The 24453-nt window shown below is 40.6% G+C and overlaps 1 protein-coding gene and 1 long non-coding RNA gene across 2 annotated transcripts in view; one reads left to right on the top strand and one right to left on the bottom strand.

The window, feature by feature from the left end:
- The window catches only part of LAMB1 (laminin subunit beta 1), a 74371-nt gene extending 53971 nt beyond the window's left edge, over positions 1-20400 (top strand). Inside the window, exons 25-34 of the mRNA XM_036863336.1 lie at positions 5340-5709; positions 8441-8625; positions 9716-9957; positions 12591-12794; positions 13410-13554; positions 15369-15576; positions 15759-15900; positions 18158-18334; positions 19765-19924; positions 20101-20400. Of these exons, the coding sequence (XP_036719231.1) occupies positions 5340-5709; positions 8441-8625; positions 9716-9957; positions 12591-12794; positions 13410-13554; positions 15369-15576; positions 15759-15900; positions 18158-18334; positions 19765-19924; positions 20101-20237 (1970 nt within the window). The 3' untranslated portion in view covers positions 20238-20400. The remainder of the gene's footprint in view (positions 1-5339; positions 5710-8440; positions 8626-9715; positions 9958-12590; positions 12795-13409; positions 13555-15368; positions 15577-15758; positions 15901-18157; positions 18335-19764; positions 19925-20100) is intronic.
- Positions 6753-15361, bottom strand: LOC118900722. The gene is made up of 2 exons (XR_005021215.1): positions 15252-15361; positions 6753-8234 (listed from the first exon to the last, which is right to left on the bottom strand). It is a non-coding gene; the product is annotated as an uncharacterized LOC118900722 (long non-coding RNA).
- Positions 20401-24453: the final 4053 nt, after the last annotated feature.

Genomic DNA, 24453 nt, shown 5'->3' with positions numbered 1-24453 from the left:
GGGGAGGATACAAAGAAAGCAGAAAAGTTACACCTACTGATACAGAGGCACATGGGCCGATGTTTCCCATTCTGGCATTCACTTGCTAACGCTTTCCTCTAGATCTCAATATCTCTAAAATGGGTACCATATTTTTCATCTGCCTACCTCTTAGAGAACATGTTTTATTTACTTTTATTTTTTTAATTGAAGTATCGTTGCTGTACAATATTATATGTTATAGGTGTCCAGTATAATGATTCACAATTTTTAAAGGTTATACTCCATTTATAGTTATTATAAAGTATTGGCTATATTCCGTGTTGTACAGGATATCCTTGTAGCTTATTTTATACCTAATAGTTTGTACCTCTTGTTTTAAATGAGGAGAAAACTTAGTAAAAATTGAGAGAACCCGCTGCCCACATAACCAAGAATATATTTATAGATGAAGGTAGAATTCTCATGGCTTGTTAAAATGATGACGGTCTCATTTTTAGAATGCTGTTCGTCATCTTCACAATTTGTTCAGCTTAAAAATCAGGCAACAACTTTTGCTATATACCCTCTTCTTCTTCCCAAGAGAAAGTTTTTGATCCTCTGCCAGATGATCCCATTCCTTAAAGCCACGTTGAGCTGCAGGTCCCCCTGGACTCCTATGCCTTTCTCTGAAGAGAGGAGAAAACCCATTGGCCCCCGTCAGAGACAGCCTGCACATTAGCTGATTTTTCCCATCCCAGTGAATGTGAGAAATGATTGATTGGAGAGTCTCCTTCACAATTTTAGTGTCCTTGAAGTTTTAAATTGTCGGGTGAGAACCAACCTTTACTCTTAGGGAAGGTCTTTTTACAATGTCCTAAGTGTGGGCCTTCTAGTTCTTGCCTCCCAGGTGACCCCATTAGAGAAGCAGTTCTGGAAACTCAATAAGGGAAAGAAGCACGTGCCCACCGGCACTTTAGCAGTTTCCCAGCTTCAGTTTGAAATGAAAACCTGATGCGTTTTAGGTAGTCATTTGGTACCCTTCCAGTGAAAGGTCAGGATCAACTTTTTCAGTGATGAAACTGCAATCCAGCCATCTATGAAATTTGACTCTACTTTTCAAATGGAGGAGTGTTGTCAGCTGAGTGGGTCCTGGTCTCTGGAGGGCGCTGAAGCTCTGCCCCGCCTCTGCGATGCTGGTCTTGAGGGGAAGGGTCCAGAGCTCAGCTGGGACGAGAATTAGGTGGACTATGGGAAAAGAACATGACCGTTCTTCTCAAATTATGTGATTAATTGCCAAATATGCTTTCCATTGCTAATCTTTCAGTTGAAGTGGTTTGTTGGAGGGCACAGGTTTAGACTTTCTGGGACCACCTATATGCTTCTGGAAAGACTTGAGTCATAGCTAAGTATTCTCCTTATAGATAAAAAATGTAGCTGTGTGAAAGACAAACAAGGTAAGTCTTAATGGGAGGGCCCTTGCCTTCTAAATCCCCCAGTTTGGGGCCAATATTTTCCCCCTCAAAGATGCCCATGGCAGAATGAGAGCAAGACATGCCTTTACCAATGACCTCAATGAAAAATTGTTAGAGAAATTAAAAATAAATTTAACATATGCACACATCCCTTGCCCCCAGCATGAATCGAGTGAAAACCTCTTTAGGACTGAACTGAAGTGTACCTTTGCATTATCTAGGGGAAAGAAAGGTTTTCTAAGCACGTGCAGCATCTGCTACCGTTGTCCCAAGCCTAAGGGGGATGGTAAAATAGGACAGATCTGCTGGGCCACTGAGGCCCCAAACAGGGCTACCTGCTGGGGCTTGCGGGACAGGAGTGACTGACAGTCTGATTCATTTCACATGGCATCATGAAGGCCCCCCACTTGCACAGGTCCTGAGGTCTGTGCATCAGCTTACATGGGTTAACTCGAGGCTCATGATTGCTCCTCTCCACACACACATACACACTTAACAGGCAGAAGGGAGGAGAACAGCTGGGAAGGTAACAGTCAGTACTCCCCAAAATGGGGTGTAGCAGCCTTCAGCATCAGCATCTCCTGGCAACTGCTAGAAATACAAATTCTCAGACCTCACTGGCTCCAGATCTGGGAGTGGGGTGGAAATGTGTTAAACGAGTCCTGCACGTGATTCCGATGCGCGCCGGAGTTTGAGAGGCTAGGACCTAGATGACCCAGGTTAACTTACAGCTTTTTGGAAGATGACTAAATTTTATGAGATGATATGGAAATTCATTCCTAAAGTCTGAAGTTCTTCCCATCCTCCTGATTGTAGAAACTGATGAGGGCAGTGGTTTCCCCAAGCCTTTCCCATTCTTTTTCTGGGGTGTCATTAGGTATTCCACTAGAGAAAGATCCCACGGTCCAATGAGTCTGGGATATGACTGGGTAAAAAAAAAAAAAAAATGTGAAACAGGGTTGTTCCTGCAGAACTCCTATGAGTCTTTAATATGCTGTTTGTTTTGAACCTTCAAGAGGAGGATGTAGAATCTCCCGAACCTGCTTGATCATGGAACTCTCATTTCTGGGAACATCTCCTAGAACTAATTAATGGTCTAGGGAAAAGAGTTATCCACAGCTCACCTAAGCTGCTTCCCAATTCATGAGAATGCCCCAAAGAACACAGGAAAATGAAACATGCCTGGAAAGAAACAAAATGCTTAAGGAAAAAGAAGCTTTGTTCTGAAAACCTAAGGCACCAGGAAAATGCTACAGATTTTAAATCCTAAAGGTTGAAGACTGGAGTATTCCAAACTTCAGATTGTTTAAGAATCATGTTATTGGCAAATATGCAAAGACTAACGTAAGGCCATGACAACTTTTTTCCCATGGAAATATGATCAAGCAACACTCTGGGCAGGAACCACCAGACACTTGGACAGAGTGTTAAGAATAAAAACATTTATTGAGCGCTTACTCTGGACCAGACACTTCTCTGAATATTTTAGAGTTAAGTTATTTCATCCTGAAAGCAATCCTAGGAGGAGCTAGGTATAATCATTACCCCTTTTATGCGGAAAGCATGAGTCAGTTTCTGTCCTCCCCAGGGCCGCATAGCTGGGTGTGGGGAAGGCAGGATTCACCACCAAGCAGCCTGCGCTCTCATTACAAGGCTGTGCTACTCAGACTTGCTGCTTGAGATCGTGGAGTGTAGTTGGCAAACAAAGGCCAGGAAAAGCTTAACTAACAATACAAGGCAAGGTGTGAGGATGTTCAGGTGAACGGTCCAAGCCACAAACACGTCTTCCTGGCTTTGGAGGATAGAGGCGTTTTGCTTCTCAGGACCATCGGTGAAACCGGTTCTGGAAGATGTTTTATTAGAAAGTCTTTCACAGGCAATCACACCTATTGGCTCAAGAAGGGGTTTTTTTGTTTGTTTTTAATTGAAGTATAGTTGATTTACAATGTTGTGTTAGTTTCAGATGTACAGCACAGTGATTCAGTTATATATTCTTTTTCAGATTCTTTCCCCCATAGGTTATTACAAAATATTGTATAGTTCCCTGTGCTGTACAGTAGGTCCTTGTTGTTTATCTATTTTAAACGTAGTAGTGTGTACATGTTAATCCCGAACTCCTAATTTATCCCTCCCTTCCCTCACCTTTCTCCTTTGGTGACCGTAAGTTTGTTTTCTATGTCTCAGGGTTTATTTGTTCTGTAAATAAGTTCATCTGTATCATTTTTTTTTTTTTTTTAGATTCCACATATAAGCAATATCATGATTTGTCTTTGACTTACTTCACTTAGAATGATAATCTCTAGGTCCATCCATGTTGCTGCAAATGGCATTATTTCATTCTTCTTTGATGGCTGGGTAATATGCCATTTGTGCGTGTGTGTGTGTGTGTGTGTATGTATATATATATACACATCTTCTTTATCCATTCCTCTGTTGATGGACACTTAGGTTGCTTCTGTGTGTTGGCTGTTGTAAATAGTGCTGCTATGAGCACTGGGGTGCAAAGCTACCTAAGAGGATGATTCTGTTGGGCTTTGCCACAATTGACATTGCGTCTTAGGAGGATTATTTTCTTTTGTAGGGGTGTATGGATGTCTCTTGCGTGCCTGTATCAAAAGCGAGGTTAAAGGCTCGTTTGGCAAAGACAGTTGAACTCCAGTTTGCAAGTTGACCCTGTGCTCAGAGCTGAGAATGGAAAGATGGTTACAGGTGTACCTCTGCCCTTGGAGTCCACAATCTAGTTAGGGAAATAGGATCTTTGTTGTTTTTTTTTATCCCCACCTTTTCCCAGAAAGGATTTAAGGCCAGCGATAAGATGTGTGTACAGGCCTTTTGTTATTCAAACACTGTACAGATACTGTGAAATGTCAAGTGTTGATATAAAACCAAGTTAGTCACCTGAGCTTTGGGACTCTGAGCCAGGGTTCAATGGCGTAGGCCTCGTGATGGGTAATCTCAGCCACAGTCTGTTGGCCAAGAACACAGATTTCACCCTGTACCATTTGGTTCTGCCTAAGGTGCCCACCCTGTTGGGCCAGTGAGAGGTTGGGACTGAATGGCTCCCAAGGCCCTTTCTATCACTTCAGATGTTTTATGAGCCTATGCTGTTAGGGCTGGGGGTGGTTATCACAATGGCAGACACCCACCCACGAGTTAGATGATACTGAGTTGAAAGCCTGAGTTAGATGATACTGAGTTGAAAGCCTTTTAATCGGATACTTGGAATTCCTGAGACGGCTGCCTGATTTAATTTTTTTTTTTAATCAACTTTATTGCATTTCGTCAAGCATTCACTGTTCTGCTTTGTGACCAGGTAGAGGGATGTTGGTGTGTTGCTCATTACTGCTGTATCTCAAGCCAGAGGCCTCACGTCATCAGGCTGTCACCTGAATTGTCTGTCCTGGTAGGATCTACAGACGGGTCAAAAAAAGAGGGAGGCAAAGGCAGGACAGCTTAAGAGCACAGGCTATGGAGCCTGCAAAGTGCTGAGTTAGAATCCTGGCTTGGCCATTTCCTTGCTGGAAGACTTAGCAGTCATGTAACCTCTCTAAACCTCAGTTTCCACTCCATAAAACTGATGATTTTAACACCTGGATCCTGTAGGGTTATGGTGAGGATTAAATGACATGATGCACGTAAACCATCTGTACAGTGGCAGGCACAACGGTGTACAATGGTGTTCACTTAAAAAAACAATCGTCACTATTATTGTTAAGACATGATTAGCCAGGGTTGAGGTAACGCGTGTTCTGGAGGAAGCAGCTGCGGTCCCTGTGCAAACCGCTGGTAAACTGTCGTGGACCATTTACAAACCTTCCCATTGTAACGGTGACTGAGGATTCTAACTGCCAAGTCGCTGAGGCTGGGGCTCTAGTAGCTCAGCCAGCACTGCCGTCTCCCTTCTAGCCTGTGACTGCGACCCCAGGGGCATCGAGACACCGCAGTGTGACCAGTCCACCGGCCAGTGTGTCTGCGTCGAGGGTGTGGAGGGTCCACGCTGTGACAAGTGCACTCGGGGGTACTCGGGCGTCTTCCCCGACTGCATGCCCTGCCACCAGTGCTTTGCTCTTTGGGACGTGATCATCGCTGAGCTGACCAACAGGACCCAGAAGTTCCTGGAGAAAGCCAAGGCCTTGAAGATCAGTGGCGTGATTGGGCCTTACCGGGAGACTGTGGACTCGGTGGAGAAGAAAGTCAACGAGATCAGAGATGTCCTGGCCCAGAGCCCAGCTGCCGAGCCGCTGAAGAACGTCGGGAACCTCTTTGAGGAAGCAGAGTAAGTAGCTGATGAACCAGAGTAACAGCTCACGATGGTGTTTCCACTTGATGAATCCACAGCGTGGCCCTTCCACCAGGAGGCGTGGTTAGTGCTGTGAGTGAAAACGGGTAACTGGGCCATTCGTTTTCCAGCAGTCGCTGCTCTGGGCATGGGGGTGAGTGGACGCTGGCTCATTGTTGGGGACCAGAGTTGCAGAGACTGCAGTGCAAAATGTGTGAACGTTATATTCAGCACTCTTCTCTGCAAACAGCACTCTCGGGCAGTAGAATGGCCAGGATGCTGGATTCAGAGACAAAGGATCCATAACAGAGTCACAGCTGGGTTACTTGCTAGGCTTGTGAACTTGAATGACTCGCTCATTTCTAAGCCTCTCTCTTCTCTCCTGCGGAGGAGGGGAGGATAGTATTTACCTTTCCCTGACGGAGTAACAAAAGGATTGATCTATGAAATGGTAAGGTAATTACAGAAAACAGTATGAATTGTTATTATATGTTTTGCTACTACCAGGGAAAGTCCATTACCACAAATAAGACTCCTATTTCTAGGTTATTTCCACTGCTCAGCTGTTGGTCCACTAGAGCAGTGCTTCATTCATCTAATTATAACAAATTCTCTGTGATGAAAATTCCTCTTCTTAGCCCTTCTCTGGGTAATCATCTAATTGGAGAGTGTGTATTTTGCCAGTGGAAGCAGAGAGAATTGAGCAAAGTGATGCTGAACTTTCTCCCATTTTTTTCTCCCATTTCTCCCAGCTAGTCTTCTTTCCTGCTCTCAAACATTCCAACTCCCTTTGCCAAAAAGGACCACCCCCCCCCCCGACCCCAAACAGAATAACGTCTAAGCTAAAGGACAAAACAGGAAAGGATATGAAGCATTTGTGTTTCCCCAAATGCTATGGGTTTTTATTGTAGACTCACCATTTGGCATGAGCAAGGGGGTTGTTTCATGGCTAAGTCCTATACATTAAGGCGATATTATATCATGACAGAACTACGGTAACATTTTTGTGTGATGGGACTTTTAATCAGCATCTCTAAGAAGTGAGATGGCCTTTTCATCTCAGTGCTGTGTATGAGAAGCAGGAAGCTGACCGCTGACATTAGCTCAAGTACCTTGTAGGAGGTCCTTCCTAGACCTTCTAGATTTAAAGTAACTAGTCCCTTGATTTCAAGCCTCAGATCTCACGGCCAAGATCATGCGGTTGACCAGGGTGTTAGGCGATGTCTGATGCGGGGCCATAATGCACTTAGTGAGAAATTTAACCTCATTAAAAAGACCGTGGTACAGCTCAGCCTTCTCGCATGTAGCGATAACGAGCTGTGGAAGGCCCTGGTCTGAGTGCAAGCCCATTTAGGAAATGATTTCTTTGGCCTGGGTGTCATGCACCTTAAGGGAAAACAAGAAAATCTGGTATCCATCAAGAGCCTGCCAGAAGAGCGACTACACTCCTCAGACAGCCCTGGTCCTACCGTCACTCTTCACCTAATCAGACAGATTGTAATCACCTCGGGAACACCAATTTCATCAATCTTTTTTCAACACAGTATCCAAGGACGCGTGGTCTAGGATCCAAAGGGGCATTATTTACAAATATACAATGTGAGATTTGACTTTGTAAAATTATAACATTGTACGAGACCTGAGGAGAAATGAAAGCCTTCTGTGAATCAACCGATTAATAAAAGCAAAGCACTGAAAAAAAAGAAACTAGCCTCAGGAAAACAGCCATCAGGTTTACAAAATGTAATTTAACCCGAAATCCTTTTAAGCACTTTTTCTTTGAGTTGGGTCATGGTATTCTCTCAGCCTTAAACATCATTTTTCGATTGGCCCCCAACCTTTCAGCATCTCTGCATTTTCCCAGTTTTTTGTACGATTATATTCCTGAGAAGACAATAATACTCAGTTAGGTGATACCCAGGGGTAAGGTCTTCTCAAATATTCCTTTCTTTGAGATACATACACACATGCACACTGTATATACGAGTAATTTACAAATAGATGCCTAAAGTACAGCTTTGGAGACAGGAAGATACAGAACAAAATGCAGTTGGGTTTAGATTCCAAATGAAATATTGTGAAAGCTAAATGGTTATCATATTCCATTCTTACTGGTACTACCTTCTTTCTCAGGAAAAACAAAAGGGTTGCTTTGTTGGTGGAAGGAGGAGGCTCCTTTGATGGGACGTGGCTTGAAGGGGGTCGGGTATGAAAAGCTCCTTTGGGTTGCTCCCACTGTCTTCCTGGTGGCGGTGGGGCTTGCTTTCTGAATGTCCCATCTTGAAGGAGATCCCTGAGGTTCACATGAGAGCATTTTTGGTGGGTGGCTGGGAGGCATAATTGTACACTGGAGTCACATCTTTCGAGTTTGTGGGATTGTATGGGCTTGAAGCTGCTTATGTACAGAGCTGGTACTCCATGCTCTGGATCTGTGCTCATGTTACATCAGACATTCGGAATCCCTCCTGTAGTCCATCCGCCACAACACAGCTGAGTGGTGCTGCTGTGTTTTTCTTCAAAGTCTTGAAGAAAGAAAAATTATTAGATTTAACATAGTCTCTTAATGATAAGAATAAAACCAGTACTTAAAGATAAATTATTACAGACTACTGAATCAGTCTGAAATTACAGAGTAATGGATAAAGTATTAGTAGAAAATGTAAAATTGACACTTCAAGTTTTCCCTTTGGTTTATTTTCCTTAAGTAAATTTGCCCTCCTCTTTATAGGAAACTAACCAAAGATGTTACAGAAAAGATGGCTCAGGTGGAAGTAAATTTATCTGACACAGCTACGCAAAACAACAGCACGGCCAGAGAACTAGATGCTCTACAGACAGAAGCGGAAAGCCTGGATAACACAGTGAAAGAGCTTGCTGAACAACTGGAATTTATCAAAAATTCAGATATTCGGGGTGAGCATTTTTTTGTGCAAATACTTAATCCTGGGCAATGGATTTTACCACCTGTCTAACCTTTTATTTATTTTTATTTTTTTTAAAACATCTTTATTGAAGTATAATTGCTTTACAATGGTGTGTTAGTTTCTGCTTTATAACAAAGTGAATCAGTTATACATATACATATGTTCCCATATCTCTTCCCTCTTGCATCTCCCTCCTAACCTTTTAATAGAGCACTTTCAGAAGAAAATTAAGTGCTTTGTAGTCATTTTAAAGCTTTTTCTCATTGAGACTCTGGCACAAATGAGGATTGAAGTCCCCATTTTACAAACATGGGACGCGGGGCACAGAAGGGGTTGCGTGGAGCGAGCAGTGGTTGTTGCATTAGAATGGCATGTGTTTTCTGATTTTTTAATTTTTTTTCCAGTTAGTGGTTTACCCCCTTGGCTTCTCTTAGAAACGGGCTCTTGTAAAAAGTTAAGAAATTAAGTTGATACTTCTGCACATCATTTTATATTCAAGAATGTTACTTGGTCAGGAAATCACATTTACAAATCGTTTATTGGTATTGTAGGCCGTATTATGGGACCTTCCCTCCCCACAGCAAAAGAAAGTTAAAAATGTGTCACATCACCCTATCCATCCTGCTTTATGCATGATTGCTTATTTTTTTGGCTAGATCCTTAAAGCCAAAACACGTCAGGCTGTTTTATGTATATAATATTAGCCATTTTAGTGGATCTAAACAGTTAAATAACTGAGAAAAGGGAAAAATCATCTGGACATGTAATCTACAGGCTGCCTGACACCAGCTATTTAGAAAGAACTGGATGCTTGCCTGTGTGTAGGAACAACATCTGCATGATTGACTTAATTTTCTAATCCAGATGTTTGGCGTCCTCCAGAGCCAGAGTTAGGTGCTAACGGGACAAAGTGTATTCATTGATCATGAGAGGAAAGTTGTATTTCTTCATAAAGATTTTATTCCTTGAATTTTAAAACAAAACCATATGGTCAGTTTAGACGGGAAATACAGCCGTTGCTTGATGGGGAGATCGAGTACAAGGGGATTAACTATGGGCAATTTCATTTCATGCCCTAGGCGCCTTGGACAGCATCACCAAGTATTTCCAGATGTCTCTCGAGGCAGAGGAGCGCGTGAACGCCTCCACCACAGATTCCAGGGGCGCTGTGGAGCAGTCGGCCCGCACTCGGGACAGAGTGGAAGGCTTGATGTTGGAGCGAGAGTCCCAGTTCAGGGAAAAACAGGAGGAGCAGGCACGCCTTCTGGATGAACTGGCAGGCAAACTACAAAGTCTCGACCTTTCAGCTGCTGCCGAAATGGTAAGGTTTGAGGGTTTGGCCTCAAGGCTGCCATGCTACAGGAGAAAAAACACCCTGCTTTGTCTTTAACATTGTCCACTTTGCAAATGAGTCAGCAGGAGGGAAACTCCCGGGCTCAGTCTCTGGCCCACAGTCTGGGGTATCCGTGACCAAGCCAGATTAAACACAACAGTGTGTGGGTTTCCAACCTTCCTCTCTCCTAGAGGTTTCTCTGTGGTACAACCAAGAATCAGGACTACTATCCCAAGGCTGCTGAATTGAGTCACTGCCTTCTTATCTAAACTGGATCCTTTTTATACTGTGGACATTTTTTACTTTGTTTTGATTTTAAGTGCAAACTCCATCTCAGTGGAGCAATTGAGAATCATTCTAGGAGAGACTTCTTAAAAAAATTAAAGGGCGCTAAAGAATGTTTTTTCATGGGTGGGTGGGTGTTAGTTAAAATGCTCCTTTGTCCCTGTAACTTTACCTAGTGAAGACCAGCCTAGGAAGTGGATTCATTTCCCAGAAGCTTTTAAAAAGTAACTCTGAAGCCAAATGAAATTGAGTAGTGAGTTCAATGAAAATCAGGCAGAAAGCCAAAAAAAGCCAAACTAAGCCTGTTTCTTCCTCTTGCTCCCTTATTGTTTTTCATGGAAGAATACCTATCTGAGAGACTTTGGAGGATGTTTTTATATACTGTACCTTTATTTTATAAGGCTTCTGCTCTCTTAGCTTAGAACAGAGGGTCAGTACAAGGGGGAAGGTGGGTTCCTAGGAAGCTGTGAGTTCAGGCTTCACTACAATTTTGTCTTAGTAACAGTCCCCCGCCCTCTCGGCCTTCCCCCCGCCCGCCTTCTCCAAAATAGACAAAAACACACTGTGCTTTATAATTAATGCCTACAAGGTTATATTTTCATTATCTTAGGAAACTTGATGGCATCTAATGGAAATAAGGAGTTAGGAGATCTCCTGTCACCATTTCTTTAATAGAGAAAGCGGCCTAGATCAATGTGTAATCGCACCTGAGACAAAGCCATGACACGCGAGTGTGAAATGCCAAATCTGGCTTCCTTCCTTTCGGTATATTGGCTCCTTCCTTATAAATTCTAATTAAAAACTAGTCATCACAAACGAAATCTCTCCAAACTAAAATGCAAAGCAGATAAGCATGCTAAAGGATGTTTGCTCTGCAGCAGAGGGTGTCTTGGGAGCGGGTGGCTGCGGCGGGTGCCTCTGGCCACGGGAGCGGGAGCCCTGCCCTGGGCCTGCTTTCCGTCAGGGGCGTGGCCTAGGAACTGCTTACGCCCCTTCCATCTCCCACTCTGTGTTAATGATCCCGTGAGAGTTCCCTTTATAGAGTCTATACCACCGCTTATCCTGTAGAAAGATTTTTGCTCCTTTGTGTTTTTCAAGTACCTTTGGTTCTTTGTCTTTGTGTATATTTAGTTACACCCATGCTGGGTTTTTTTTAAGCCTGCCAGGCTGCTGAAATAAAACAGATCTTCTGGTGTGCTGTCAGATAGTTTTTAGAAAGCATCCCTAAGGTCTTAACGCATCTCTTCTTGATTAAGGCTCATGTTCTTGTACAGCATGCGGAATAAACGTTATTTTCTGAAGTTTTTTATGTGCTGTAAATCAGACACATTATTTTGAGATATAATGGGATTACAATTATTACAAAACTATTAGGTTAAACAGTTGACTGTATTTATTCAAAAACTACTCTTCTACTTATTAAAAGGAGTACTTGTTTGGGAATATCCTGTTAACTGTTTTTCACTGTAGTATAGCTTTTGCCTCTTTTCAATGTGACCATTTTCCACAAAAGGATAGCTCTGCATGTAATTTTTCTTCCTGCTCAGCCTTTTCCATCACATAGCAATCTTGTAATTTATCCATTTCCTGTGTATATTCTACAACCAAGCCCTGGTCTCTGGAAGTTTCTGGTAGATAAGAAAGGAGTCTGGCAGGGCTGTTGGGAGGTTATTTGGAAAAGTTATACCCGTACCTTTGTCTTCTCTCTTCCTCTCCCATGTGGAATGTTCCCCCACTTCCCCTGCTCAAATCCCACCAGCCAACACTCCTTCCCAAACTACAGTAATACTCAGTGGTCTCTGCTTTGCCTGCTTTCCTTCGTACTTGCAGCATCTGACCTATTCTTGGCTGTTTTACCTAGAATGATCCTGTCTTCCTTACTAGATGGGAAATTACTAAAAGGCCCGATAATGGGCCTTTTACATCACCCTTTTCACCAAAACAGTTAACATGGTGCTAGGTCTAAAGAAGGTTCTCAATACTTTTTTTTTGGTAAACCCTACCAGTTAGGAGAAAGGGGACGGGACACATTCTTTGACTTTCACATTGGCTGACTTCAGCTTGATGGAGCAGATAACATTTGCACCCTGCACAGAACCCATATGGCATTCCAGTTCATTAGGGTAGAAGGTATTGATGCGGGGCTGTAAATCATTGTTTCCTTGGAAATAAGCAGGTTAGCTCACCCCTGGGCTCTGCTCTATCCTGAACACTGTTTTCAAGCACCCTCGCTGAGGACCACCTACACGCTCTCTGGGGCCACCCAGGCCCAGCACAGCTGTTGGCTGCCAGCGGCCTCACTCTGCACCCCGTGCTTGTTCCTTGGCTCGCTGCAGACGTGTGGAACACCTCCAGGAGCCTCCTGTTCCGAGACCGAATGTGGCGGCCCAAACTGCAGAACCGACGAAGGACAGAAGCAGTGTGGGGGGCCTGGCTGTGGCGGGCTGGTTGCTGCCGCACGCGGCGCCTGGCAGAAAGCCATGGACTTCGACCGAGATGTCCTGAGTGCCCTGGCTGAGGCGGGACGGCTCTCCAAGATGGTAATTCAACGGAGGGGCTGTTTTGTTTGCTTTCCGTTATGGACTGGAGGATCTGAATGGGACACATCAATTCCAAGTGCTGACTAAAACGAAAAGGCCTAAGTTTTTGTGAGGTCAGGGAAAGAGAGGAGGAGGTTTTATTCACAGATGGTTTAAGAATCTGCTTGTTTCTCACAATAATTTGAAATAACCATGTTACTAACTATGGGTCTAGGGTTATGAATACCTCCAGCTGTTATTTCAATTGAGCCTTTATTCTTCTGAAGTGACATGAAGTATTAACTTCATGTTAACTGAAGTATGTAGGTTGGTACCTGAGAAAGAGACTAAAGAACATCTTACACACCACCAAATGTTTTGGAGGAATTAAAAACAACTAGAAAAAAATGTTATACGCTAGCCCTAGCTAGGTAAGACTGTTGTATAGGAATGGGTATAGTGAATACTTTGTCTATACAAGAATATAATATGGTTGAATGGGAGATGTTTGTTTCTAAAAGCCGTGACTCCAAATACTTAAGTTTTTTGACGTCATTTTCTGGACCATTTATAATATTCTCGTCTGTTTTAGAAAGAGTGACACTGTTCCATGGGTATTTTATTCCGCATACATAGGTCTCTGAAGCAAAACTGAGGGCAGATGAGGCAAAGCAGAATGCTCAAGACGTCCTGTTGAAAACCAACGCTACCAAAGAAAAAGTGGACAGGAGCAATGAGGATCTGAGAAGTCTCATCAAGCAAATCAGGAACTTTCTGACCCGTAAGGAGCTTTTTCATTTTACTTTTAGACATTTCTTCCTGTCTTGCAATATACAACAATTTTTTAAGAGTGTTTGAGAGGCCATAATTCAAATCTGCACTGTAGATAAAATCAAATTCTTGCAGGGAATAAATACTTCCAAATTTTTAAATGTATCTGTATGTAAATAACCTCTAATTTATGCTGATATAGACACACCTGATGTGATACCCAAGTAACAAATCAAGAAGTCAAACATACACTATGAGAACTGAATTTGGAATTCGTGTTACAGATTACATATAATGTGTGATTAGAACCTTAATTTGAAGTAGAGCTTTTTTGGCATTGTCCCCAAAGCTTTGTAATCCTATTATTTATAGTATATTATACTTATAGTTAGTTACATAGCTCTATACCTTAAGTGTTCTGTACAGAAATAGAAAATCTGCGGGATTTGTGGTCCAGCTCATAAATGTTGCAGGTCACAGTTTGAGTGTTACCAGTCAGGATAGTTTTGGCTGCAAGTTAAAGAAAACTCTCAACTGAAATGGACTTAATCAAAAAACGGATGTATATTATAACACATAGTAAGTTCAGTAGTAGAATAGCTCCATCGTTCTAGGATCCAGGCACTTCTCATCTTTCTGTACTATCATTTTAAGCATATTAGCTTTGCTCTCAGGCTAGCTCCTCCCAGTTACAAGGTGGCTGCCAAAGTTCCAAACTTCACATAAAGACACAATAATAGCTAACGGAAGAAGAGACCACCTATTCCTTTGTTGTATCATTTTTAAAGGGAGGAAATCTTTCCCAGAAACCTTTGGGAAGTCACTTCCATAAAGCTCATTGGCCAGAAATGAGTCCCATCCCCATGTATAGAGGTCCCTGACAAATGGAAAGGGATTACTGTAATTGGCAGGCTAATCAGTATTTAACTCTGAGTTGATAAGCTCACCTTACCTTAGACGTTGGTACCTGAGTGAAATTAGTATGCTGTTAGCAAGGAAAAAGGGAGAATGGCTAATAAGTAAGGCGCCAACAGTATTTGCTAAGGATATCTTATGGAATATTCTGTGGAAACCATCATTCAATCATATATTATCCTGTGCTTAAACCCTTAGGGCTCCATTTTTGTGTTCTTTCACAGTTTAAAAGAAAAAAAAAAGCCTGAATTATCAATGACATATTTATAGTTTAAACTCTGGTATTTTTTTGACCTCTTTTCACATTTGACATTTGAAACTCCATGGCTTCTTTGATAAGGCAACTATCCTGATTCTCTTGTTTCTGACTGGATTTTCTCCCTTTCCGTAGTTTCCTGAATCCAGATAATTTATTAGGAATTTCAACACTTACATCTGCATTTACAGTAGTTTCCTAATCTTTCAACCTCAACTGAAAGTTTTCATTGCCTTTTAGAATCAAGACCCAGCTTTTTTAACCTGGCCTGTATCGTTTTCTACAATCTGAACCATTCGCTTCACTCAACTTCCACATAACTTGCTCTGCCCATCCTGCCTCTCCAGCCAGAGATGTTCTTTCTTCTGTCAAATCCTGTTATCCTTCAAAACCTGATCCGTTCCTCACCCTCCACAGTTTTACCCGACGACCCCAGCCTACAACCAACTCCAGTAGTACGCACTGTCTGCAGTACTGTTCCTGTGTGTAGGTCTCATCTCCCCAACTTAGATTAAAAACTCTTAAATAGGAAGTACCTTTGTCTTGGTGTAACCCCACCATGCTGATCACATAGTAGATGACCAATAAGTGGTTGAATGAGTGAACCATCTATGATTTTCACCTCTTCACGGGAACATCTTTGCTTTTAACAGAGGATAGTGCTGACCTGGACAGCATTGAAGCAGTTGCTAACGAAGTACTGAAAATGGAAATGCCCAGCACCCCACAGCAGTTACAGAACTTGACAGAAGATATTCGTGAACGAGTTGAAAGCCTTTCTCAAGTAGAGGTTATTCTACAGCAGAGTGCTGCCGACATTGCCAGAGCTGAGATGCTGTTAGAAGAAGCTCAAAGAGCCAGGTATCTGAAGACAGTATTATGGCATTTAGGGGGGACTTTGTGTATCTAGCATTAAGTATTTCTCCATGTGAGTCTCTCGGGGTCATTTCAGGAAGGCTTTTCTTTAAAAGAAATGCTGTCTTCTGAGAGGAAGTACTTTTTTCATGTTCACATGTAATATACTGTCTCATTCTTTTACTCAGCAAAAGTGCAACAGATGTTAAAGTCACTGCAGACATGGTAAAGGAAGCTCTGGAAGAAGCAGAAAAGGCCCAGATTGCAGCAGAGAAGGCAATTAAACAAGCAGATGAAGACATCCAAGGAACCCAGAACCTGCTAACTTCGGTAAGAGACTGCAATCATTATTACCTGTGGGAGAAAACACACGCGCATATACTCTTATCAGAAAAGAAGCGCATTTGACAGTTATCTATGAAAAATCTTACAATTGAACATTAAAGGAGTCCTTTCAGTAAATCTAAACTACTCCCATAGCACAAGGTGCTAAAAGTGTCATTTTCAAGGAAGAAAAAGGACTCTAAAGACAAACATTAAACCCCCTTTCATTTTCATCCCCACAGAAAGCCTAAGAAAGATAAAAAGAGTTTCCTGTTCCTTCAAGGAATCACACAGATTCTATTTAGTATGAAGCACACTCTTACTTAATATCCAGTTTTAGAACATCTCTGGCTGGAGACAGAGGACGAACAGAGCAAGGTTTTGCAGCCCAAAAGCAACTACATGTAAGACCGGTGCCTCAAGATTTATGAGGTGGTCATTAACAAAAACTTTGTGATCATTCACAAAACGTCTGCTTCTAACACCCAGTTTTAGAGGAACGTAATAGAGCTCTTACAGCTAAACGATCTCTTTTGTTCAGAATGCATGGGAAATCTATAAGCAAAATACCCTAGAGCCTACCAAATATTAAAGATACTAAGAACTTTTCACATGGATTTAGTGCATTATTCTAAAAACTTCTCTCTTAAAAGTAATGCACACTAATTCTGTTTTTCACTTTTCAGAAATCAGTTCTAGAGGCAAATTTTTCCTTCCAATCTTAGGAAAGTTCATTTGTTATGAACCTGGGTAAAGAAAACTGATGACTCATTTAACCCCTCCTTCTGTTCTCAGAATACACTTTGAAGTTAGATGCTCTTATTACTTGCTGCTATCCCCCTTCTCAAGCCAATGACCCCTAATGTTTAAAACCTTGGGAAATGCCTTTTCAGCCTGCTTTCCCTACCAGTAGTTGATAAAAGCCCATCTTCCCCTATTCCATTACTCTCAGTAGAATGAAGCTGGACAGTTCCCAAGCCACCTTCTTACATTATGAGCAATTTAAGGCCCTTTCTTCAGGCTACTTGTTCAAGTTTAGAAAAATTATGTTTTCCCACCAGACTACGTTCTAACCCTTTCAATTACTGTTTTTTCTGTCTCTAGGTTTTTCAAATTTGTCAGTGTGTTGTTAACATGTTAATGAACTTCAAGTGACTTTAAAAAAATGACTGTTTTGAAAAGCAAAATGGAAACTATTAATCAAATTGTAGGTGTGATATCTGGCTTGTTGTTGGAAGTTAATAATGGTGGGCAGAAATGTTTCAGGTTAATGGTAAGAAAAAACAGAGCCTTTACCTAAACCACACTAATGAAAGCTTGTCACAAACTATTTGCCTACTTAAAACTATAAGGGTTATCTTGTAAGAATAGTCCCTAAGAATTGTTTTCTAAGTTATCTAATGGGTGAACTCAGATCAAGAATCATTTGGTTTGAAATAGTTACAAATTCTAGCATATGCATATACTGACCCATTAGTTACATTGTTATTCAGAGTAATTCTGTGGAATAGACCCATCCTTGAAGATCATTTTTCAGAAAAATTAGGTGCTCAGTGAAACTGGTTCTTCTGTTGTGGGTCAGGCTTACTTTGGCTAGCTTTAAAAACAACGGTTACTGATCAAAGTACTGATACTTTGAAATGAGAGCAAACGTGGACCCTCACTAGTTGCCCAGGTAAGATACTTTTTCCCTAAATAATTTTGAGCACTTACAGCTTCCAGCTGTAACATTCCCAGACCTATGCCATCTCACAATCCTATAGTAACTTCTCAGTTTTAACATTCCTGATTTCCATGTCGTTTCTGAAGTACTGTAACCTCTGCTACTAGAGTTTAACATTTACAGTTGATAGAAAAAAACTAAAAGTGACTGGAAGTTATAATTTTTCCACCCATAATACTTCAGAAAAAGTTGTGTGGCTATCCCTCTACTCACATCTGCTGCTTTGTGAACACTGTTTAGCCAAACTCTGCAGGTGTTCTTAAAGTGCTTTCTCAATACATCAAGCTGTCTGGAGGTGGTTCAGTAAGGAAAAATTTTACAAAAATTTCAGCCTAGACCAGCAGAAGTACTGAAAGAATGAAGTTAATATATGAGATGTAGCAGAGACTATTTTAAACTTGGGCACTTTATATAAGCTTTCTTGAAATTTCTTTTGTTCTAGAGCAATGTCATAGCTTTTTAAATCTTCCTCTACACTGTAGTCATAGCACTTGCTACCACTTCTTGAATTAATGACTTGCTGAATGATGACGCTTTTAGATCGAGTCTGAAACAGCAGCTTCTGAGGAAACCTTGTTCAATGCCTCCCAGCGCCTCAGCGAGCTAGAGAGAAATGTGGAAGAACTTAAGCGGAAAGCTGCCCAGAACTCTGGGGAGGCAGAATATATTGAAAAAGTAGTATATACTGTGAAACAAAGTGCAGAAGATGTTAAGAAGGTAAGTAAATCTTTGTAACTTCACAGCTATGTGGATAAAGGAGCAACTAGTCTCCTCCATGCCTTCCTTGGAATAAGGGACATGGACCTCAACATGGTTATTCATCAGAAACATCCCAAGTGACCTGTTTTGAAATAGCAGTCTTCAGAGACACAGATGGAAAAGAACGGGAGTGGATATAAAAGTATCCATACACGTGATGTAGGCCCTCAAATCCAAACTTGGATAAGGGTTTAGAAAAATGAAATTAACTTAGGCCTGAAGGCTTAAAACAAGCATTATTGAGCTTGTATTTCAATTAGGAAGACCTTTATGGCAAACAGTAAATTACCTGGCCATTTGAGAAATCTTTCAAAGCAGGCTAGAAAATGCTTAAAGAATTCGTAACAGACAACAGCTAGTAGGGAACCCTTATCTCACCTCTTCTGTGCTCATCTGGAATTAACCACCTCTTGCTTCTCACTGGAGGGTACTATATTTTGTAGAGAAAAGTCTCAAGCCCAAATTTCTCACTACAAGCCAAGTAATCCTTGAGACACATTTAATTTCTGAATTTCTGTGAGCAAATATGTAAAGAAACCTTTTTAAACTTTTCAGAGGAGTGTTGAAACTTTTAAATGAATAGTAGGGTGCTATAAACTGACATGAAGTCAAGATTTTTCCTAGAAGCGACTGTAGCTTTTAGGCATTACATACAGGTGACTTCCCTACACCTATGGTTTGGGGAAGAGAACAATAAGTAAAGTTTACTGCCACATGTGTCTTTTTTCATTGTGGTCTAGTTTCCTACAGGTCTGAGAGCATAAATCTCCCAAGTAGTCTTCTTACAGAATATTTTGCATCAATATTAAATTTCATTAGAAATAAGAAAACCCCTTGACATGAAATTCCTATATCAACAGAATTACAACCATTTTTCCAAACCCACATTAACCCCACTTGTGCTACAATCTTGCCCTTCCTTCCTTTTGTTAAATCTGCCTTTTCCCTCTGATTTCCTGATAGCAAGTCTCTATCAACCCTGAATTAGTCACAATCAAGATGGTCTTACCATTTTTTCAAAATTGGCTTTTTTTGATCTCTAAATATTTGGATCTCGGCAAACCTACCTCTGAGAAACCCTAATTCTCAAACTCTCCCTCCATGCATCCTCCTACATCTCCATAGAAAAGTACTAATCCCCAAAGACCTACCCACAACTCCAACACGTCTTTAAGGTCTTTCATTTTAAAAAACCATGCCAATGTTGTATCTGATTCCACTGTTTCAAGTTGGGTAGCCTGAAGCCTGAGTACCCTTGGTAGTGGCCTTTATTTAATTCCAGAATGCTTGCCATGCAAGTTAATGTCATCCAAATTTGCCACGGTTTACCAGTCTTAAATGTAACTACTGACACTATTACCTCTTTGTGCCAAAATGTGGAACTGCAGACTCTGGACGGTGAACTTGATGAAAAGTACAAGAAAGTAGAAAATATAATTGCCCAAAAAACTGAAGAGTCAGCTGATGCCAGAAGGAAAGCTGAACTGCTACAGAACGAAGCAAAAACACTTCTGGCTCAAGCAAACAGCAAGCTGCAACTCCTGAAAGGTAGATTATTTTTTTCTTTCACTTAAGACTCATAATTTTTTAGTTTATTTAAATGGTAAACATCTATTCACTCTGTCTCAAGCACTTAAATAGAGCCTTATAGGCAAAGAGGATCAGTACTTGATTTTGAGATCATCATAGTAGTGTAACTGCTCAGACCTTTTTATCTCCCACAGATTTAGAAAGAAAATATGAGGACAATCAAAAATATCTAGAAGATAAAGCTCAAGAATTAGTAAGACTGGAAGGAGAAGTCCGTTCACTCCTAAAGGATATAAGCCAGAAAGTTGCTGTTTATAGCACCTGCTTGTAACAGAGGAGGAGGAAAAGATGCTAACATGTGACCAAAGCAAAATCACTACAGTTTAAAAACTGACTTAATGATCTTCAAAATAAAACTCATAACCTATTTAATGTTTTTAATCGCCACATTTTGTATGGAGTTAAATAAAGTACAGTGCTTTTATATAAATATATATTCAGAATAATTCTTAAACTCATTGTTACTTTTCCTGATTTAGCATTCATGAATCCCTTTAACAAAGAATGTTATTTTCACTGTAAAGATGGATTTAAAAGCAAACTGATTGCCTTCACAGAGATGCTAATTTCTCTTATGTCTATAAACAAGTATTAGTCATCTGGGTCAATATCCTCTACAAATCCACCCCTAAAATCACCTCCCAGTTGGATTCCCAGGTGGAGATTAAAGAGGAAGGAAGTAGCCTGAGCTACCTTCACCATTTCCCTGGCTGCTCAGTTGCTCCAATCTCCAAAACTCCTGTAAGTATTCCTTGCTCTAGGCAAGAGAACAACAAAAGCAACTTTTAGGGCAGTGTGACTTGCCACCTAACAAACAAACAATAGAACAATTAGACTTAATTGATATCTTCAGGACATTACATCCACCAAAAAAGCAAAATACACATTCAAGTGCACATGGAACATTCTCTATGATTGACCATGTACTAGGGCACAAAACAAGCCTCAACAAATTTAAGAGTACAGAAATTATTCAAGCATGTTTTCTGACCACAATGGCATGAAACTAGAAATCAACCACAGAAAAAAAAGTTACAGGGAGACTAAGCACCTTGCACCTTGCTACTGACAAACCAATGGGTCAACAATGAAATCAAAGAAGAAATTTAAAAAAAAACCTCATGGCAAATGACAATGAGAAAACCACCATACAAAATCTATGGGATGCACCAAAGGCAGTTCTTACAGGGAAGTTCATAGCAACCCAGGCCTTTCTATCTAAGAAACAAAAAAATCTCAAACAACCTAACCCACCACCTAAAACAATTAGAAAAAGAAGAAGAATCAAAACCTAAAGTCAGCAGAAGGAAGGAGATAATAAAGATCAGGGAGGAAATAAATAGAGATTAAAAGAAAAAAAATCAATAAAACCAAGAGCAGGTTCTTGGAAAGGGTAAACAAAATTGACAAACCTCTGGCCAGGCTCACCAAGAAGAAAACAGAAGACACAAGAAATAATAAGAAATGAAAGAGGAGAAATCACAACTGATACCACAGAAATACAAAAAACCATAATACTATGGAACAATTATATGCCAACAAATTGGACAACCTAGAGAAATGGACAACTTTCTAGAAACATAGCCCACCAAAACTGAATCAAGAAGGAATAGAGGACAAAACCATACTTCAAAAAGATATATGCACCCCAATGTTCACTGCAGCAGTATTTACAATGGCCAGGGCATGGAAGCAACCTAAATGTCCACTGACAGAGGAATGGATAAAGAAGATGTGGTGCATATATACAATGGAATATTACTCAGCCATAAAAAAGAATGAAATAATGATATTTGCAGCAACATGGATGGACCTAGAGATTGTCATACTGAGGGAAGTAAGTTAGAGAAAAATATATCACTTATATGGGGAATCTAAAAAAAATGGTACAAATGAACTTATCTACAAAACAGAAAGAGTCACAGATATAAAAAACAAACTTATGGTTACTAGAGGGGGATGGGGGGGAGGATAAATTGGGAGGTTGGGATTGACATATACACATTACTGTATATAAAATAGATAACTAATAAGGACCTACTGTATAGCACAGGAAACTCTACCTAATACTCTGTAATGACCTATATGGGAAAAGAATCTAAAAGAGAGTGGATATATGTATATGTATAACTGATTCACTTTGCTGTACAGCAGAAACTAACACAACACTGTAAATGAACTATACTCCAGTAAAAAAGAAATAGATAACTTGAACAGACCAATCACTAGAAACGAAGTAGAATCTGTAATTTAAAAAAAACCTCCCTACAAACAAAAGTCCAGGAGCAGATGGCTTCACTGGGAAATTCTACCAAACATACAAAGAAGAACCTACACTGATCCTTCTCAAACACTTCCAAAAAGACTGAAGAGGAAGGAACACTCTTAAAGACTTTCTATGAAGCCACCATCACCCTGATACCAAAACCAAAGAAACTACCAAAAAATAAAATTACAGGCCAGTATCTTTGATTATGACATAAAAATCCTCAACAGAACATCAGCAAACCAAATCCAACAACACATAAAAAGGTCACACACCACAACTAAGTTGGATTCATCACAGGGTCACAAGGATGGTTCACATATGCAAATTAATCAATGTGATACACCACATCAACAAAAGAGAAGTCAAAAACCACATGATCATTCAATAGGTTCAGAAAAAGCACTTGATAAAATTCAACATCCATTCATGATTAAAAAACCCTTACAAAACTGGGCATAGAGGGAACATATCTCAACATAATAAAAGCTATTTATGACAAACCCACAGCCAACATAATACTCAACCGTGAAAAGCTGAAAGGTTTCCGACTGAAATCTGGAACAAGACAAGGATGCCCACTCTCACCAATTTTCTTCAACATAGTATTGAAATCCTAGCCACATCAATCAGACAAGCAATAAAAGGTATCCAAATTGGTAGGGAAGAGGTAAAATTGTTTTATATGCAGATGACATGATACTATATTTACTGGGTTGGCCAAAATGTTTGTTCAGGTTTTCTGTAAGATCTTACAGAAAAGCCCAAACGAACTTTCTGGCCAACCCAATAGGAAACCCTAAAGACTCCACACAAAAACTACTAGAACTGATAAACGAATTCAGTAAAGTAGGCGGATACAAGATTAACATATAGAAACCAGTTGTATTTCTTTACACTAACAATGAAATATCAGAAAAGGAATGTAAACAAACTATCCCTTTTAAAATCACATCCAAAAAAAAAAAAAAAACACCTAGGAATAAACTTCACCAAGGAAGTGAAAGACATATGCTGAGAACTACAAAACATTAATAAAGGAAATTAAAGATGATTCAAAGAAATGGAAAGATATCCCATGCTCTTGGACTGTAAGAAATAATATTGTTAAAATGGCAATACTACCCAGAGCAATCTACAGATTTAATGTGATCCTAGAACAAATAATCCTAAAATTTATGTGGAACCATAAAAGACCCAGAATTGCCAAAGCAATCCTGAAGAAAAAAGCTGGAGGCAAAACCCTCCCAGACTTCAGACAATACTACAAAGCTACAGTAATCAAAACAGTGTTATGTTGGCACAAAAACAGATGGATCAATGGAACAGAATAAAGAGCCCAGAAAAAAACCCACACAACCTATGGTCAATTAATCTTTGACAAAGGAGACAAAAATATAAAATGGGAAAAAGACAGTCTCTTCAGCAAGTGGTGCTGGGAAAGTTGGACAGCTGCATATAAATCAATGAAGTTAGAACACACCCTCACACTATGCACAAAAACTCAAAATAGCTTAAGGACTTAAACATAAGTTGTGACACCATAAAACTCCTAGAAGAGATCAGAGGCAAAACATTCTCTGACATAAATCGTACCAATGTTTTCTTAGGTCAGTCTCCCAAGCCAATAGAAATAAAAACAAAACTAAACAAATGGACCTAAATCAAACTTACCAGCTTTTGCACAGCAAAGGAAACCATAAACAAAACGAAAAGACAAGCTACAGAACAGGAGAAAATACTTGCAAACCATGTGACGGACAAGGGCTTTATTTCCAAAATATACAAACAGCTCATACAACTCAACGACAAAAAACAACCCAATCGAAAAATGGGAAGACCTAAATAGACATTTCTCCAAAGAAGACATAGAGATAGCCAATAGGCATATGAAAAGATGCTCAACATCACTAATTATTAGAGAAATGCAAGTCAAAAGCACAATGAGGTACCACCTCACACCAGTCAGAATGGCCATCATTAAAAAGTCTATAAATGGGCTTCCCTGGTGGCGCAGTGGTTGAGAATCTGCCTGCTAATGCAGGGGAAACGGGTTTGAGCCCTGGTCTGGGAAGATCCCACATGCTGCAGAGCAACTGGGCCCGTGTGCCACAACTACTGAGCCTGCACTTCTGGAGCTTGTGCTCCGCAACAAGAGAGGCCACGACAGTGAGAGGCCCGCGCACCGCGATGAAGAGTGGCCCCTGGACTTTCCTGGTGG

The sequence above is a fragment of the Balaenoptera musculus genome, chromosome 9 (assembly GCF_009873245.2).
Source record: "Balaenoptera musculus isolate JJ_BM4_2016_0621 chromosome 9, mBalMus1.pri.v3, whole genome shotgun sequence".
Classification (NCBI taxonomy): domain Eukaryota; kingdom Metazoa; phylum Chordata; class Mammalia; order Artiodactyla; family Balaenopteridae; genus Balaenoptera; species Balaenoptera musculus.
The sequence above is the reverse complement of the archived record's forward strand: the minus strand, read 5'-3'. Positions and strand labels throughout refer to the sequence as shown.